The sequence below is a fragment of the Marmota monax genome, unplaced genomic scaffold, assembly GCF_021218885.2.
Source record: "Marmota monax isolate L192 unplaced genomic scaffold, Marmota_monax_Labrador192_F-V1.1 WCK01_AAM20220418_F8-fsc00008, whole genome shotgun sequence".
NCBI lineage: Eukaryota > Metazoa > Chordata > Mammalia > Rodentia > Sciuridae > Marmota > Marmota monax.
In genome coordinates, this window is record NW_026694432.1 from 5,643,814 (window position 1) to 5,657,748 (window position 13,935).

The 13,935-nt window shown below is 46.9% G+C and overlaps 1 protein-coding gene across 1 annotated transcript; it reads left to right on the forward strand.

The window, feature by feature from the left end:
* The first annotated feature begins 7,522 nt into the window (after window positions 1-7,522).
* On the forward strand, window positions 7,523-11,138 carry Best4 (bestrophin 4). Its single transcript, XM_046418902.2, has 9 exons — window positions 7,523-7,674; window positions 7,762-7,856; window positions 8,391-8,624; window positions 8,871-9,025; window positions 9,422-9,499; window positions 9,946-10,137; window positions 10,245-10,325; window positions 10,447-10,601; window positions 10,761-11,138. Exons 1-9 carry the CDS (start codon window positions 7,523-7,525, stop codon window positions 11,032-11,034), a joined length of 1,416 nt encoding a protein of 471 aa, XP_046274858.1. The 3' UTR covers window positions 11,035-11,138.
* Window positions 11,139-13,935: the final 2,797 nt, after the last annotated feature.

Consider the following 13,935-nt stretch of genomic DNA (forward strand, 5'->3'; position numbering starts at 1 on the left):
TTAAAAAAAAAAAAGGCCAGGAGATGTAGCTCAAAAGTAGTTCAGCTGTCAAGAATGTGCAAGTTGGGGCTGGGGATGTGGCTCAAGCGGTAGCACGCTAGCCTGGCATGTGTGCGGCCCGGATTCGATCCTCAGCACCACATACAAACAAATGTGTCTGCCGAAAAACTAAAAAATAAATATTAAAAAAAAAAATCCTCTCTCTCTTTAAAAAAAAAATGTGCAAGTCTCTGAGGTCAATTCCCAGTACCAAAAACAACAACAATAAAGCAAACCAAAGCAAAGCAAAACCATACCAAGAGCCTCACACATGTTAAGTAAGTGCTGCACCACTGAGTAACACTCCTTTCTCTGTGTAACCTCCTCCCCTTTCACACATTTCTTTATACAGTCCAGGGGTCTTTTTAAAATTATTTTTTTCGTATCTATCATGCCATAAGTTCATGGGGAACAGGTTGCAGCAGCAGCTCAGACTTCTTTCCATTGGAAAGAAGAGCAGCAACAAAGTGCTCTTCTCAAACTGGGCGCAATGGGGCATGTCTGTAATCCTGGCAGCTCAGTGGCCAAGTGCCAAAAAAAAAAAAAAAACAAGAAGAAGAAAAAGAAGAAGATAAAAACCCACAACAAAGTTCTCTTCTCTGGGAGGAGCAGGCTGGCGCTTCAGCTGAACCCAGGTACCTTTCTCTTTGGCTTCCTTCTTTTCTAATTATTTTCCTTCACACGTTTCAGGAAACTGCCTTGGCTCTTACAGTGCTAATATTCTCAATATGCACCTTAAGTCTCCTGCCAAGAATCTTGCCCTTAAAAATAAAAATATCTTGCCCTTAACTCGCTTATTTACAGTACCAACAGCATGCTGGATACATTGTCAACTCTTCCAGTTTTGCCATGGTAACATGTGGGAAATTCCTTTTTTTCTTTTTTTTTTTGTACTGGAAATTGAACCCACTAAGCTACATCTCTAATCCTTTTTATTTTATTTTTGGGGGTACAGGGATGGAACTCAGGGGCACTTGACCACTGAACCACATCCCCAGCCTTATTTTGTATTTTATTTAGAGACAGAGTCTCACTGAGTTGCTTAGTGCCTCACTTTTGCTGAGGCTAGCTTTGAACTCATGATCCTCCTCCCTCAGCCTCCTGAGCCACTGCAATTACAGGCCTGCACCACAGCATCCAGCCCTTTTTTATTTTTTGAGACAGAGTCTTGCTAAATTGCTGGAACTGGCCTTGAATTTGTGATCCTTTCACCTCAGCCTTCTGAGCTGCTGGAATTATAGGGGAGATCCACTGTTGCCCTTATAATTCTTTTTTTTTAATATTTATTTTTTAGTTGTAGTTGGACACAACACCTTTATTTCACTTTTTTTTTTTAATGTGGTGCTGAGGATCAAACCTAGGGTCTCGCACTGTGAGGCGAGTGCTCTACCACTGAGCCACAACCCCAGCCCCCCTTTAATTCTTGTATATGCTCATATCTGTGAGCAAAAGAGTGGCTCCATGCTTTCTAAAGGAGAAACACAGAGCAACATGCATGGGGTGTCTCTCTTCTTTCCAGAGAATTCCTGGAAGATAGCTAAAAGGCACCATTCGTGGAATGGTATTTATCTTATTTATTTATTGCTCACTGTAAATTTATGGGAGATTTCATAAACAGTTTTCCCAAGGTAATCTATAGCTTCCCAAGGGCAGAAATAAGTTCTGAACCCAAGTCTGTCTGACTCTACTATTCAGTTACCTTTTTTTCTGGAGTCACTAATTTCCTCTCCTCCTCCCTCACTGTCCATGTTCCTCTTGGTAGTACTCTTTCTCCTCCCCCAAGATTCTCATAACCTAATGATGTGTCAAAACTGAGGGGTTTGGGGCTGGGGATGTGGCTCAAGCGGTAGCGCGCTCGCCTGGCATGCGTGCGGCCCGGGTTTGATCCTCAGCACCACATACAAACAAAGATGTTGTGTCCGCTGAGAACTAAAAAATAAATATTAAAATTTTCTCTCTCTCTCTCTCCCTTTCTCTTTAAAAAAAAACTGAGGGGTTTGTTTGTTTTGCACTGATGGGGGTTGAACTCAAACTCAGGACCTTGTTCTTGCTAGGAAAGGACTCTACCACTGAGCTACATCCCTAGCCCCCAAGCTGAGCTTTTCCTAAGGTCTTGGTGTCTCCTGTCAGGTCTGCTGCCCTGCTGGGCACATGTCCTACACTCCCTGTCCCCTTGGTCACTTAGAGTCTCTTGATATTGTTAGGTCAGAGGTCAAGAAAGGACAGTCTTTCAAGAATGAAAGATACCAAGTGAAATTAGGACTCCAGAGGGACAACTGGATTCAACAATAAGGAGATTTCAGGAGTCCTTGGAGAGTGCTGCGGTCCACCAGAAATAAACCATGTGCTGATAGCCAGAGTACACTTCATGCTTACCTTGAGCTATTCTGAGCAGTTTATACAATTAACTCACTTCATATTCACAACAACTCTATGAGATAGGTATTATCATCCCTATTTCACCACAGAAATTCAGTGGCTCACTCAATGTCATGATGCTTGGTAACCTTGGTGACTATGGTGAAACCTGGCTGCAGACACTGTGATGTTCTGTGCTATGGCATACATCCAACTCAGCTGTGAGGAAGGGAGTGCTCTGGAGGGCAGGAAAAGTAGGGAGGGAGACAGACTGAAGGAAGACAAGCAGGGTGGGGCAAAGTGATTTACAGGTTAAATGGTTCTCTCTCCTGGACCATAAACCAGAGGAAGGGGACCTGGGCAGTGGGAAGGGAGATAAGTGACTCAGGAGGGAGGGGCAGGGTAGGTCTGGAGACAGCCCCTTCCTGGGGCAGAGGCTTCAGGTCATGCACCTTCATCCTAGTTCTGTGGGAAATTCACAGACCAGAGTGCAGAAGTGTGAGGGCCAAGGATGGGGGCAGGTGTTGTCTTGGGGAAAGCTGTCAGGGAGACCCAATACTTGGCTTCCCAAGTATTAGAACTTCTTTGAGTGGTAAGCAGTCCAGAATGCTTGCTTTCTTACGTGACTTCTCTCTCTTTCTTTTCTTTTCCCTTCCTTCCTTCCTTTTTTTTTTATGCTGGAGATCAACCCACAGCCTCGCACATGCTAGGCAAGCACTCTACAACTGAGGTCTATCCCTATATCCCTAGCCTATGGGGAAGCCACAGATCAGAGCTTGGGAATGGGGTCCGTGGCCGTGATGGATGAGATCCTGGTCTTTCATCTGGAACTGTTTTTTACTCAGTGACTTCTCACCTAGCACCTGGAGGGAGGGCACAACTCCAGTCAGGCTATGAGCAGGTTTTCAGACCTTGGCTCACCTGAGAAATCTCACCAAAAAAAGGGAAGGGCTGGGAATTAGCTCTGTTAGTTGATTGCATAAGGCCCTAGGTTCACACACACACACACACACACACACACACACACACACACACACGGCAGGGGAGGGTGGGAATGGTGAAACAAGTTGACTTTCATGTTAAAATGGAGAAGGAGGAAGATGTTATCAAAAGCTCCGTCTTTGTCCCTGATGCCAATCCAATAAATAGGACATGATTTTGAGAAAAAGGAAGCAGTTTTACTGCTTTGCTAGCAAAGGAAAAGCACAGGGGATTCCTCTTCCAGAGGATATGATTCTGCCCATTAGGGGGTAAAGGGAGGTTTTATTTTTTTATTATTTATTTATTTTGGTACGAGGGATTGAACCTAGGGGTGCTTAACCACTGAGCTACATCCCCAGCCCTTTTTATTTTTGAGACAGGGTTTCACTGTTGCTGAGGCTGGCTTTTAACTTGTGATCCTCCTGTCTCAGCCTCCCCAGTCACTGGAATTACAGATCAGTGTCACTGCCTGTGAATAGGGAGTTTTTAAAAAGGTGATTCAAAGGTTATATTCCAGGTATTCTCTGTCCAGACTTGTAATTCACTTGTTAATTTAGGAGATAGTCAATTTTTTAGATCTTTTAAAAAAAATTTTTTTTGTATTTGTAGATGAACAGAATGCCTTTGTTTATTTTTATGTGGTGCTAAGGATTGAACCCAGCACCTCACATGTGCTAGACAAGCACTCTGCCACTGAGCTACAGCCCCAGCCCTTCTGGTGCCATCTTGAAGTTAGAATTACTTCATTCTTGTGATGGGTGTATGCCAAGGACCAATAACTCTGCCTAGAATGGGGAAGAGAGGTAATCCTGTTGCCCCCTAGATTAGTGAGGGGGAGGGAAAGAGAAAGAAACATGTCCATTTAAAAAATAAATCACACCTGGGCCTGGTGATGCATGCCTGTGATCCCAGCAATTCAGGAGGCTGAGACAGGAGGATTGCAAGTTCAAGGTCAGCCTCAGCAATTTAGCAAGGTCTTGTCTCAAAAAATTAAAAGGGCTGGGAATGTGACTCAGTGATTAGCACCACTGGGTTCAATCCTTGCTACTAAAAAAAAAAAAGTCACAGTGCGTTATTTAAAGCATGAAGCAGACCACTGCTACAAAGGGAGAAAAGAAAAAGAATCCTGTTGGGCTTCACGTCTTCCCTAGCTTTTCTGAGATGAAGCAGATCCAATCCTGTCTGTAGGCCCTGGAGGGAAGTTGACTTAAACTAGCGTGATTGCTGCAAAAGGGGGCAACCTAGAGGGCTTTGAGAAGTGATCTGGGAGAAGAGCAAGGCTGGTTTTCCAGAGCCTTCTTAGAACTGGATCTTTTTCATTTAGTTTTATTGAAAGCAAAGGTAACACTGAGAAACCAGAGGTGTCTGAGCTGCAAGTAGCTCAAGGCCTGGATCTTTTATTTATTTTTATTTTATTTTTGTTTTTATGTTTTTGCAGTGCCAAGGATTGAACCCAGGGGTGCTCTACTTCTGAGCTCTATCCTCAGCACTTTTTGTTTGTTTTTCTGGTGCTGAGGATTGAATCCAGGGCCTTGTGCATGTGAGGCAAGCACTCTACCAACTGATTTATATCCCCAGCCCTCCCCAGCCTTTTTTTTTGAGAAAATTTTCACTAAATTGCTAAGGCTGGCCTCAAACTTGTGATCTTCCTGCCTCAGCCTGCTGAACAGCTAGGATTAGGGCATATATCACCACACCTGGCAGTATAATGTTTAAATAGTAAATTAACAGCTGGGCGTGGTGACACACACCTGTAATCCCAGTGGCTCAGGAGGCTGAGGTAGGAGGATTTCAAGTTCAAGACCAGCTTCAGCAGTTTAGCAAGGCCCTAAGCAATTTAGTTGAGACCCTGTCTATAAATAAAATATAAAACAAGGCTGGGAATGTGGCTTAGTGGTTACGTGCCCTTGGGTTCAATGCCCAGTACCCATCATATCATCATCATCATCATCATCATCATCATCATCATCTTAGAAGAACAGCTCAGAAGACAACATGTACTTAAAATGTGTGGAACAACTCAGAAAAGTATAGTGAATGGATGGAATCTGTGATTTAAAATGCTATAAACACCCATTTAGTTGCCTTCAATAAGGTGATGATAATGGATATGATAATGATGTTGATTTTTGTGGTACTGGGGATTAAATTCAGAGATGTTGTACCACTGAGCTGCATCCCTAGTACTTCTTTTCGTTTTGAGGGTGTTGCTAAGTTAGTTGCTCAGGTTGGCCTCAAGCTTACTATCCTGCCTTAGCCTCCCTAGTAGCTGAGATTATAGGGATGCATGGGGCAATAAATTTGGTTTTTAAAAATCCAAATGCTGGCTGGGCACAGTGGTGCCCATCTGTAATCCCAGCTACTCAGGAGTCTGAGACAGGGGGATTGCAAGTTTGAGCCTGCCTGGGCAATTTAGCAACACCCTGTCTCAAAATATAAAAAGAGGGGAAATGTAGAAGTTCAGTGGATTAGACAAAGAAGAATGAAGGGAAGAGAGGGGGATGAGAATGGGAAAGACAGTGGAATGAATCTAATATGACTTTCCTATGTACATCTATGAATATAACACAGTGAATCTCACCATGTGTACATCCACAAGATTGAGATCCTAATTAGAATGATATTCCAAGCTTGTATAAATATGTCAAAATGGTTTCTACTGTCATGTACAACATGAAAATGAAAAATAATAAAAGGGTTGGGGATGGAGCTTAGTGATAGAGTACCTCTGGGTTCAACTCCCAATACTGAAAAAAAAATCATATGAAAATAGGAAAATTACCAACTGGATAGGTCTCTTTACCTCTTGCAAAGCACCAATAGCTGTGCTCTAGAAGTGGTCAGTCAAGACCCTGGATATCCCTAGGAGTCAAGATGTGGGATACAGGACTTAAGGAGGTCTGTATTCTTGGACTGAGTTCTTAGGTCTGTGACCTTGTCAGCCCTGTGGCATCAAAATAGGGAAAGTCCTGGCCAGGACCCTCAGAACCCTAGCAGAGGACACTAGTTCTGAAGTTTAAGTCCTTGTCTAGGCCCAGTTAGGCTACTTCTAGTCTTTGAAGTCCATCAGTTCTAGCTTTGAATTCTATCTTCAACATAAGCTTGCTGTTGAACATGGACAAGTCATTTACCTCTCTGAGCCTCATCTGTGAAATGGGGATGGTTCCTATCTTGTTTGTAGGGTTGTGATGAGAGTTCCATGAGAGGATGACATGGTAGTGTGCCCTTGGTATTAAGTACCTGTCCCTTAGTCAGTGCTCCACGATTAGCAGTTGGTATTATGATAATAGTTTATTCTGCTCCTGTGTTCTCACCTGAAGCATGGGACAGTGATCCCTGTCATCCCGGCATGAAGGGCATGGGGTCATTTTTGTGAGCTGTGGGGTCAGTGCAAATGGTACTTCTGCTTCTCAAAGGCGAGCCCAGCCCTACAGAGGTAGGGAGATCTACCCAGTTCCCAGGACTAGGGGAAGCTAGATGACAGCTTCAATCCATCAATGATAGCCTCAGTGCAGCCTAATTTTATGGACCTAGCAGGTACTTAAGTTTGGGCAGAGTGAAAGCTAGCCATTCTTCCTCAACATAGGCTGCTGCTCAGAGCAGGTAGGCAGGTATGTGTTGGGGTGAAGTGCCCTGGGCCTTGGGAGACCAGATAATGAGAATTCATAGCAAAAGTGGTGGTTCTGGGTTGGAGTTGGAGATTTTGTCTTCAGAAGCCCAAAATCCAGTTACCAAGCTTTGCAGGTAAAAGAAGAGTTTGGAAAAGGGCTGGGGATGTAACTCAGAGGTAGAGCACTTGCCCAGCACATTCTAAGCCCTGGGTTCAATTTCCAGAACCTAGAAAAAAGGAGCTTAGGAAAGCCTCATGCACAAGGGGGCACAGAGATCAGCCCTGCTTTGCTCTATCCCATTCTGGCTTCCCCTATGTACTACAGGTTCTGCAGAGCATGGGTTGGTTGTGCTTTGTGCTTTGTCTGTTCTGTGGCTTTCTGGCTAAAGGCCTAGGTGTTCTACTGACAGGCTGAAGGCCTAGGTGTGTATGACCAGAGGTGAGGGGAGTTTCCTCCAGTACTAAGCTTATTGATGGAAATGCAAGTTAAGGAGAGGGACAGCTCTGTGACCTCCTGCCTCATGCCCCAGCACCATGACGGTTTCATACACCCTCAAAGTGGCAGAGGCGCGCTTTGGTGGCTTCTCCAGCCTGCTCCTTCGCTGGAGGGGAAGCATCTACAAGCTCCTCTACAAGGAGTTCCTACTCTTCATCGCTCTCTATGCTATGCTCAGCATGGCCTACAGGTGAGGATGGGTCTCAGGGCTGGCCTATGGGGGTGGAGGCTGTCTGTCCACCTCCCTCCATCCCAGGCCTACACTTGACCATCCCAGGTTGCTGCTGACCCAGGAGCAGAGGCATGTATATGCACAGGTGGCCCGATACTGCAACCGCTCTGCAGATCTCATCCCTTTGTCCTTTGTACTGGGTGAGGCCCCATTAGTTTTCCCTGGCTGTGTTCCCTAATCTTTGGGTTGAGCTGACAGCTCTGAGTAGCACAGCTTAGAGTCAGCCTGAGCAGGTACAAGCTAGGTGCTGAGGGCTGGGTCCAGGGTTTCTCCAAAGCAAGGCCCTGCCTATCACCTGCTGCACCCTCACTCCACACAGGCACAAGACACCTGTGGCCTCACAACTCCCCTCTTGGTACTGGAAGGGAGCTGGAGAGAGGTGACAGCCCTTTCCCCACCCTCATGGGTAGCAGGTCTTGGAGTCTGGTCTTAAACTCCCACTTCCCCAATTCCTTGGAAGTCTGCATTTCTTCTTTCTCCGGGCCTGGCCTGGCCTGGCCCAGCCCAGTGGTGGGACCAGAGGAAGAGGCAGTGCTCACTGTCCTAGCCTGCCTGCCCCAGCCAGGCTGTGATTCAGAGCCTGCTGGGAGCCCTCTGGCTTGGGAGGGAGGGCTCTGTGACTCCCAGCCCCTCCATGTTCCCTCTTTTCCCCACTACTCATGGTGGCCCACCAGGTTTCTACGTGACTCTTGTGGTGAACCGCTGGTGGTCCCAGTACACAAGCATTCCTCTGCCGGACCAGCTGATGTGCGTCATTTCAGCCAGTGTGCATGGCGTGGACCAGCGTGGCCGGCTGCTCCGCCGCACTCTTATACGTTATGCCAACCTGGCATCGGTTCTGGTGCTGCGCTCAGTGAGCACGCGCGTGCTCAAGCGCTTCCCCACTATGGAGCATGTGGTGGACGCAGGTGCGTGGTCTGTGGACCTCTGTGTGGGCCTGGCGCACGGGCTGGTTGCAGGTGTCAGGCTCGGGGAATTCTCAGGTCAGGGCTTTCCCAAGAAGGCGAGATCTGATCTTCAGAAGGTGCTTCAGGATCCTGATTTGGCAGAGTTGAAATCGCTGGGTACACAAGGGAGGGCAGCCACATAGTGGAATAGTAGCCTCCTCTGGCGGTCGAGAATGTGTCTTGCACCCACCCACTTCATCTCCACAGGTTTCATGTCCCAGGAAGAGAGGAAAAAGTTTGAGAGTCTGAAATCTGACTTCAACAAGTATTGGATCCCTTGCGTCTGGTTCACCAACCTGGCAGCCCAGGCCCGCAGGGATGGGCGAATCCATGATGACATTGCTTTCTGTCTCCTTCTGGAAGTGAGTTAGCCTAGGTCCAGGTCCCTTGGCCCTCCTCTAATTTTGGTACTTATCACTTAAATGTCTCCAACTAAGTACCACATGCTTTTAGAAGCAGATACCTATAGCTCATTTAGCCTCATTCACAAATCAGGGAACAGAAACTAAGTGGAAAAGCTCAAATCTCGCAGCTAGTTAGCATAGGTAGAATTCATTCTAAGACCTTTTAGCTTCAGGGCCTGTGGTTTCCAGGACTTTGAAAGATTGCTTCCCATCATAGGCACCCCAGCCTAATAACACTCGAGAGTAGGTCCAGCCTCAGGCCTATTCAGGCCTGCTTTGTTCTGGGTTCCCCTATTCTCTTCCTAGTCTTCCTCCTTCTCCTCTGCTGACCTCCTCTTCCTGCTTTTCCACCAGGAGCTGAACAAATACCGTGCCAAGTGCAGCATGCTGTTTCACTATGACTGGATCAGCATCCCCCTCGTCTACACCCAAGTAACTGCCTTTCACCTCCCCAGTCCCAGTGCCTATTGCATGTTCTGTGCTGGGTGTGAGATACTGAAGAAAATTAAGAGATGGTCCTTGCCTGGGCCAATTCTGTTCAGTGAAGCTCTGAACAGCCAAGAGCTCATCTTCAAAGCCTCCTTCCAACCTACCAAGATGACCTTATCCTGCTGGTGCTGCTACCCCATTGCATGTTTAATTACTTATCAGACTCCTCCCAGATTCGCAGGGGCAGGGATGGCATTTCTTTTCTTCTTCTTCTTTTTTTTTTTAAATATTCTTTTAGTTGTAGATGGGCACATGTGGTGCTGAGGATCGAACCCAGAACCTCACACGTGCGAGGCGGGGGCTCTACCACTGAGCCACAGCCACAGCCCAGGGATGGCATTTCTCTGTGTGCCACTGCACCATACTCCGCCTGGCTTTCCCTTCTCCAGGTGGTGACCATAGCTGTATACTCCTTCTTTGCCCTCTCCCTGGTTGGTCGCCAGTTTGTGGAGCCAGAGGCAGGGGCTGCCAAAGAGCCTCTGGAGCCAGGCCAGAAGCCAGCACCAGCACTGGGAGACCTGGACATGTATGTGCCTCTCACCACACTGCTGCAGTTCTTCTTCTATGCTGGCTGGCTCAAGGTGGGCACTACAGATGGTCATACCAGACCTGGGCCCTGGGTCTACTCCAATGTTGGGGGTAGAGTGGGGGCTCTAACTCCAAAAAACACTATCTCTGCATCCTACAGGTGGCTGAACAGATCATCAACCCCTTTGGTGAAGATGATGATGATTTTGAGACCAACCAGCTCATAGACCGAAACTTGCAGGTGAGGTGAGAGTAGATCCAGGGGTCAGTTCTTTGACTTCCTCTCCTAGTCAGCTCTCAGCCTGGATGTGGAGAGGAGAGGAAGGTCCTTGTGACCTGCTGCCACCCTTCTTCTGGTCCAGGTGTCCCTGCTATCCGTGGATGACATGTACCAAAACCTGCCCCCTATGGAGAAGGACCCATACTGGGATGAGGAGCAGCCACAGCCACCCTATACTGTGGCCACAGCGGCAGAGACGCTGAGACCTTCTTTCCTGGGTTCCACCTTCAATCTTCGGTGAGTGGCAGCTGCTGGCCAAGGCTGGACTTGCTTGACCCAGCAGGCTGGTGCCAGGTCCGTGGTCACCCTCTGGGCCACTAATATATCCAAGCCCTCGACTCTGCCCTTGGCCTAGTCTGGCCTCAAGTTTCACCTGGTTCACTTTCATGTCCACAGTATGAGCGATGACCCTGAACAGAGCCTGCAGGTGGAGGCATCCCCGGGGTCGGCCCGGCCATCGCCCGCAGCACAAACGCCGCTGCTCAGTCGCTTCCTGGGAGCAGGAGCGCCCTCCCCAGCCATAAGTCTCCGGAACTTTGGCAGGGTGCGTGGCGCCCCGAGGACCCCGCATCTGCTGCGTGTCCGGACCGAGGAGGGAGCAGACCCAGAAGCCGCTGGCTGCATTGAAGAGGAGGCCATGGAGTTGGGGGAAGAGGCCCTGGGGCATTGAGACCTTTCTGCCTGTCCCGCCCCCACCTCCAGCCACTCCCACCTTCCCTAGTGCAGGCCGCAGCCGCGCCCCGCCCCCACCCCCACCCCCACTTACAGCAATTTTTCCTGTGGTCCTTGAGCAGAATTCAGGGGCCATCTTTAAGAAAAGATGGTGGGAAGTGCCAAGTGTGGAGAACTACAGCCCAGGTGCAAAGATTAGATTCCTCCTTGCCTGGCAATGGACCTATGTCAGTGGTCTTTAAGTCAAGCATCACCATCACTGCCTTGTGAGACTGTTAGGCACCGCACCTACCTCTTTAGATGCATTGGATTTGATATGGGGCTCAAAAAGTGACATTTTTAGCTGGATGCAGTGGCACAAGTCGGTAATCTCAGCACCTGGGGAGACTGAGGTAGGAGGACCCCAAGTTCAAACCCAGCCTCAGTGATTTAGGGAGGTCATAACAACTTAGTGATACAGTCTCAAAAATAAACTGCTGGTAATGTAGCTCAATGGTAAAGCCCCACTGAGTTTAATCCCCTAGTAGCCTCCTCCCACCCCCACCCCCCAAAAAATAAGGAGGGCATTTCTAACAAGTTTTTAGATGATGCTGTGCTGCTGGTCTGGGGATGACAGTGAATCATGCATGTTTGGAAAGATTATAACTTCCTCACCCTGACAACCTAACTCATTGGGAAGGGGTGGTCAGTATGTGTGCCAGAAAACTTTGCTCTAACTGTAAAGTTGTTGTTGAAAATGAGAATATATTAATTACTTGTGCAGATTGAATTGGTATGTGCAAATTAGATGTAGTTCATGAAATGAGTTTGGGAGGGCTGAGGATATAGCTCAGGTGGTAGAGTGCTTGCCTTGCATTGCATGCACAAAGGCCCTGGGGTTGATACCCAGCACCCCCCCCCAAAAAAAAAGGGGTTTGGGAATATGCCCTGGAGACTGATTAAACTGATTTGAAACAGTCATATGCCACCCCACCCACCCCAGACCTTTTTTTTTTTTTTAAGAGTCTCTCACTCTCTTAGAGAGGATTTTTTTAATATTTATTTTTTAGTTTTCGGCGGACATAACATCTTTTTGTATGTGGTGCTGAGGATTGAACCCAGCACCCCCCGCATGCCAGGCGAGTGCACTACCGAGAATATTAAAAAAAAATTCTCTTTAAAAAAATATAGTGAACAACAAAACTGTTATGGCTGAAGAATTACTACCAGAAAGCTGGGAATATAGCTCAGTTGGTAGAGTGCTTGCCTCACATGCACAAGGTACTGGGGTTCAATCCCCAGCACCACCAAAACAAAAGGGAAGATGATTACTGAATGCATTTCTCTTTTTTGAGCCTCTAGAGATTGAACCCTGGAGAGCTCTGCCACTGAGTTATATCCCCAACCCTTTTTTGAGACAATGTCTTGCTAATTTGCCCAGGCTGCTCTTGAACTTGCCAGCCTCCTGTCTCAGCCTCCCTAGTGGTCAGAACTATAGATGTGTGCCACTAGGCCTTGCAATACTGAACACCTGTTTCCAAATCAATTTTTTAAATTTTTAGGCATTGAGGTTGGACCCAGAGTCTCTTTACAAGCCCAGTTCTCTTCCTTTTTATAAGACAAGGTTTCTCTAAATTGCTGAGGCTGGCATTACAACTTATGATTCTCTCACCTTGGCTTCAGATTACAAGCATGTTCTCCAAATCTATAATGTGGAGACATAAAGAACACCACAATGATAGCTATTTGTTCAGAAGGCATTTGAGGTTTTTGCAGGTTTCATGGGAGATATTCTTGCTCCACGGTGACAATCATCATCTATAGATGACATAGATGGTGAGCAGGTACATTTAAGACCCGTCAAAGAACATAGTGATATTTTTGTTGGATTATAGATAGAAGAGAGGAGGAGGAAGTTGAATACTGGCTACTTGGGAGGCCGACAGAATTCCAAATTCCAGGGCAGCCTGGGCACTTTAGCTAGATAGTCTCAAAGCAGGTCTGGGAATACAGATCAGGAGAGTGTTTGCCTAATGTGTGGGAGGACCTGTTAGATCTCCATTACCCTGCAAAAGGAAAAAGGCGCAGGAAATGCTGAATGTTGCTTTGCTATGCTTGAAACATAACTCAGTAAACTTTAGTTATTAAGGTAGTGAATTAAGATGAAATATTAGGTGAGAAAGCAGGGCCTTGTTTCACCAGAGCCAACAGTAAGGTTTTAAAGAGTTATTAGGTTTTTGTCTTGTCCTTAAGAGCAGTTTTTGTACCCAGAAGAGGTTTTTCTCCTGATCCACCTTCCAATCATCTTTTTTGGATTTTAGGCTTTTTTATGTATTAAAATATTAAAATAGGTACTTTAGGGGACTGAGGTTGTGGCTCAGTGGTAGAGCGGAGCTTAGCTCATTTGAGGCCCTGGGTTTGATCCTCAGCACCACATAAAAATAAAGGTATTTTATCCAACAACTAAAAAATAAATATTAAAGAAAAAAATATGTACTTTAGCCAGGTGTGGTGACGCATGCCTGGAATTCCAGTGACTTGGAAGGCTGAGCAGGAGAATCACAAGTTCAAGGCCAGCCTCAGCCAACTTATCAAGACCTTGTCTCAAAAAATTAAAAGGGGCCTGGGTTTGTGGCTCAGTGGTAGAGCGCTTGCCTAGCCATGTGTAAGACACTGGGTTTGAGTCTCAGCACGGCATGTAAATAAATATAAGGGCTGGGGATGTGGCTCAGTGGTTGAGCACCCCTGGATTCACTCCCCAGTACCAAAAATAAATTAATTTTAAGGAGAGAGGGGCAGCTGGGTTGGGAATATAGCTCAGGGGCTAAACACCTCTGGGTTAGATCCCAGAACCAAAATAAGTACTTTAGCTGGTGCCTATAATCTCCACAAAGGGATGCAGAGGCAGGAGGATCACAGG

Coding starts and splice junctions, on each gene's coding strand:
- Best4 (XM_046418902.2), top strand. CDS start 7,523: ATGACGGTTTCATACACCCTCAAAGTGGCAGAGGCGCGCTTTGGTGGC. Junction 7,857..8,390: donor CCCTTTGTCCTTTGTACTGG/GTGAGGCCCCAT, acceptor GTGGCCCACCAG/GTTTCTACGTGACTCTTGTG. Junction 9,026..9,421: donor CTTTCTGTCTCCTTCTGGAA/GTGAGTTAGCCT, acceptor CTTTTCCACCAG/GAGCTGAACAAATACCGTGC.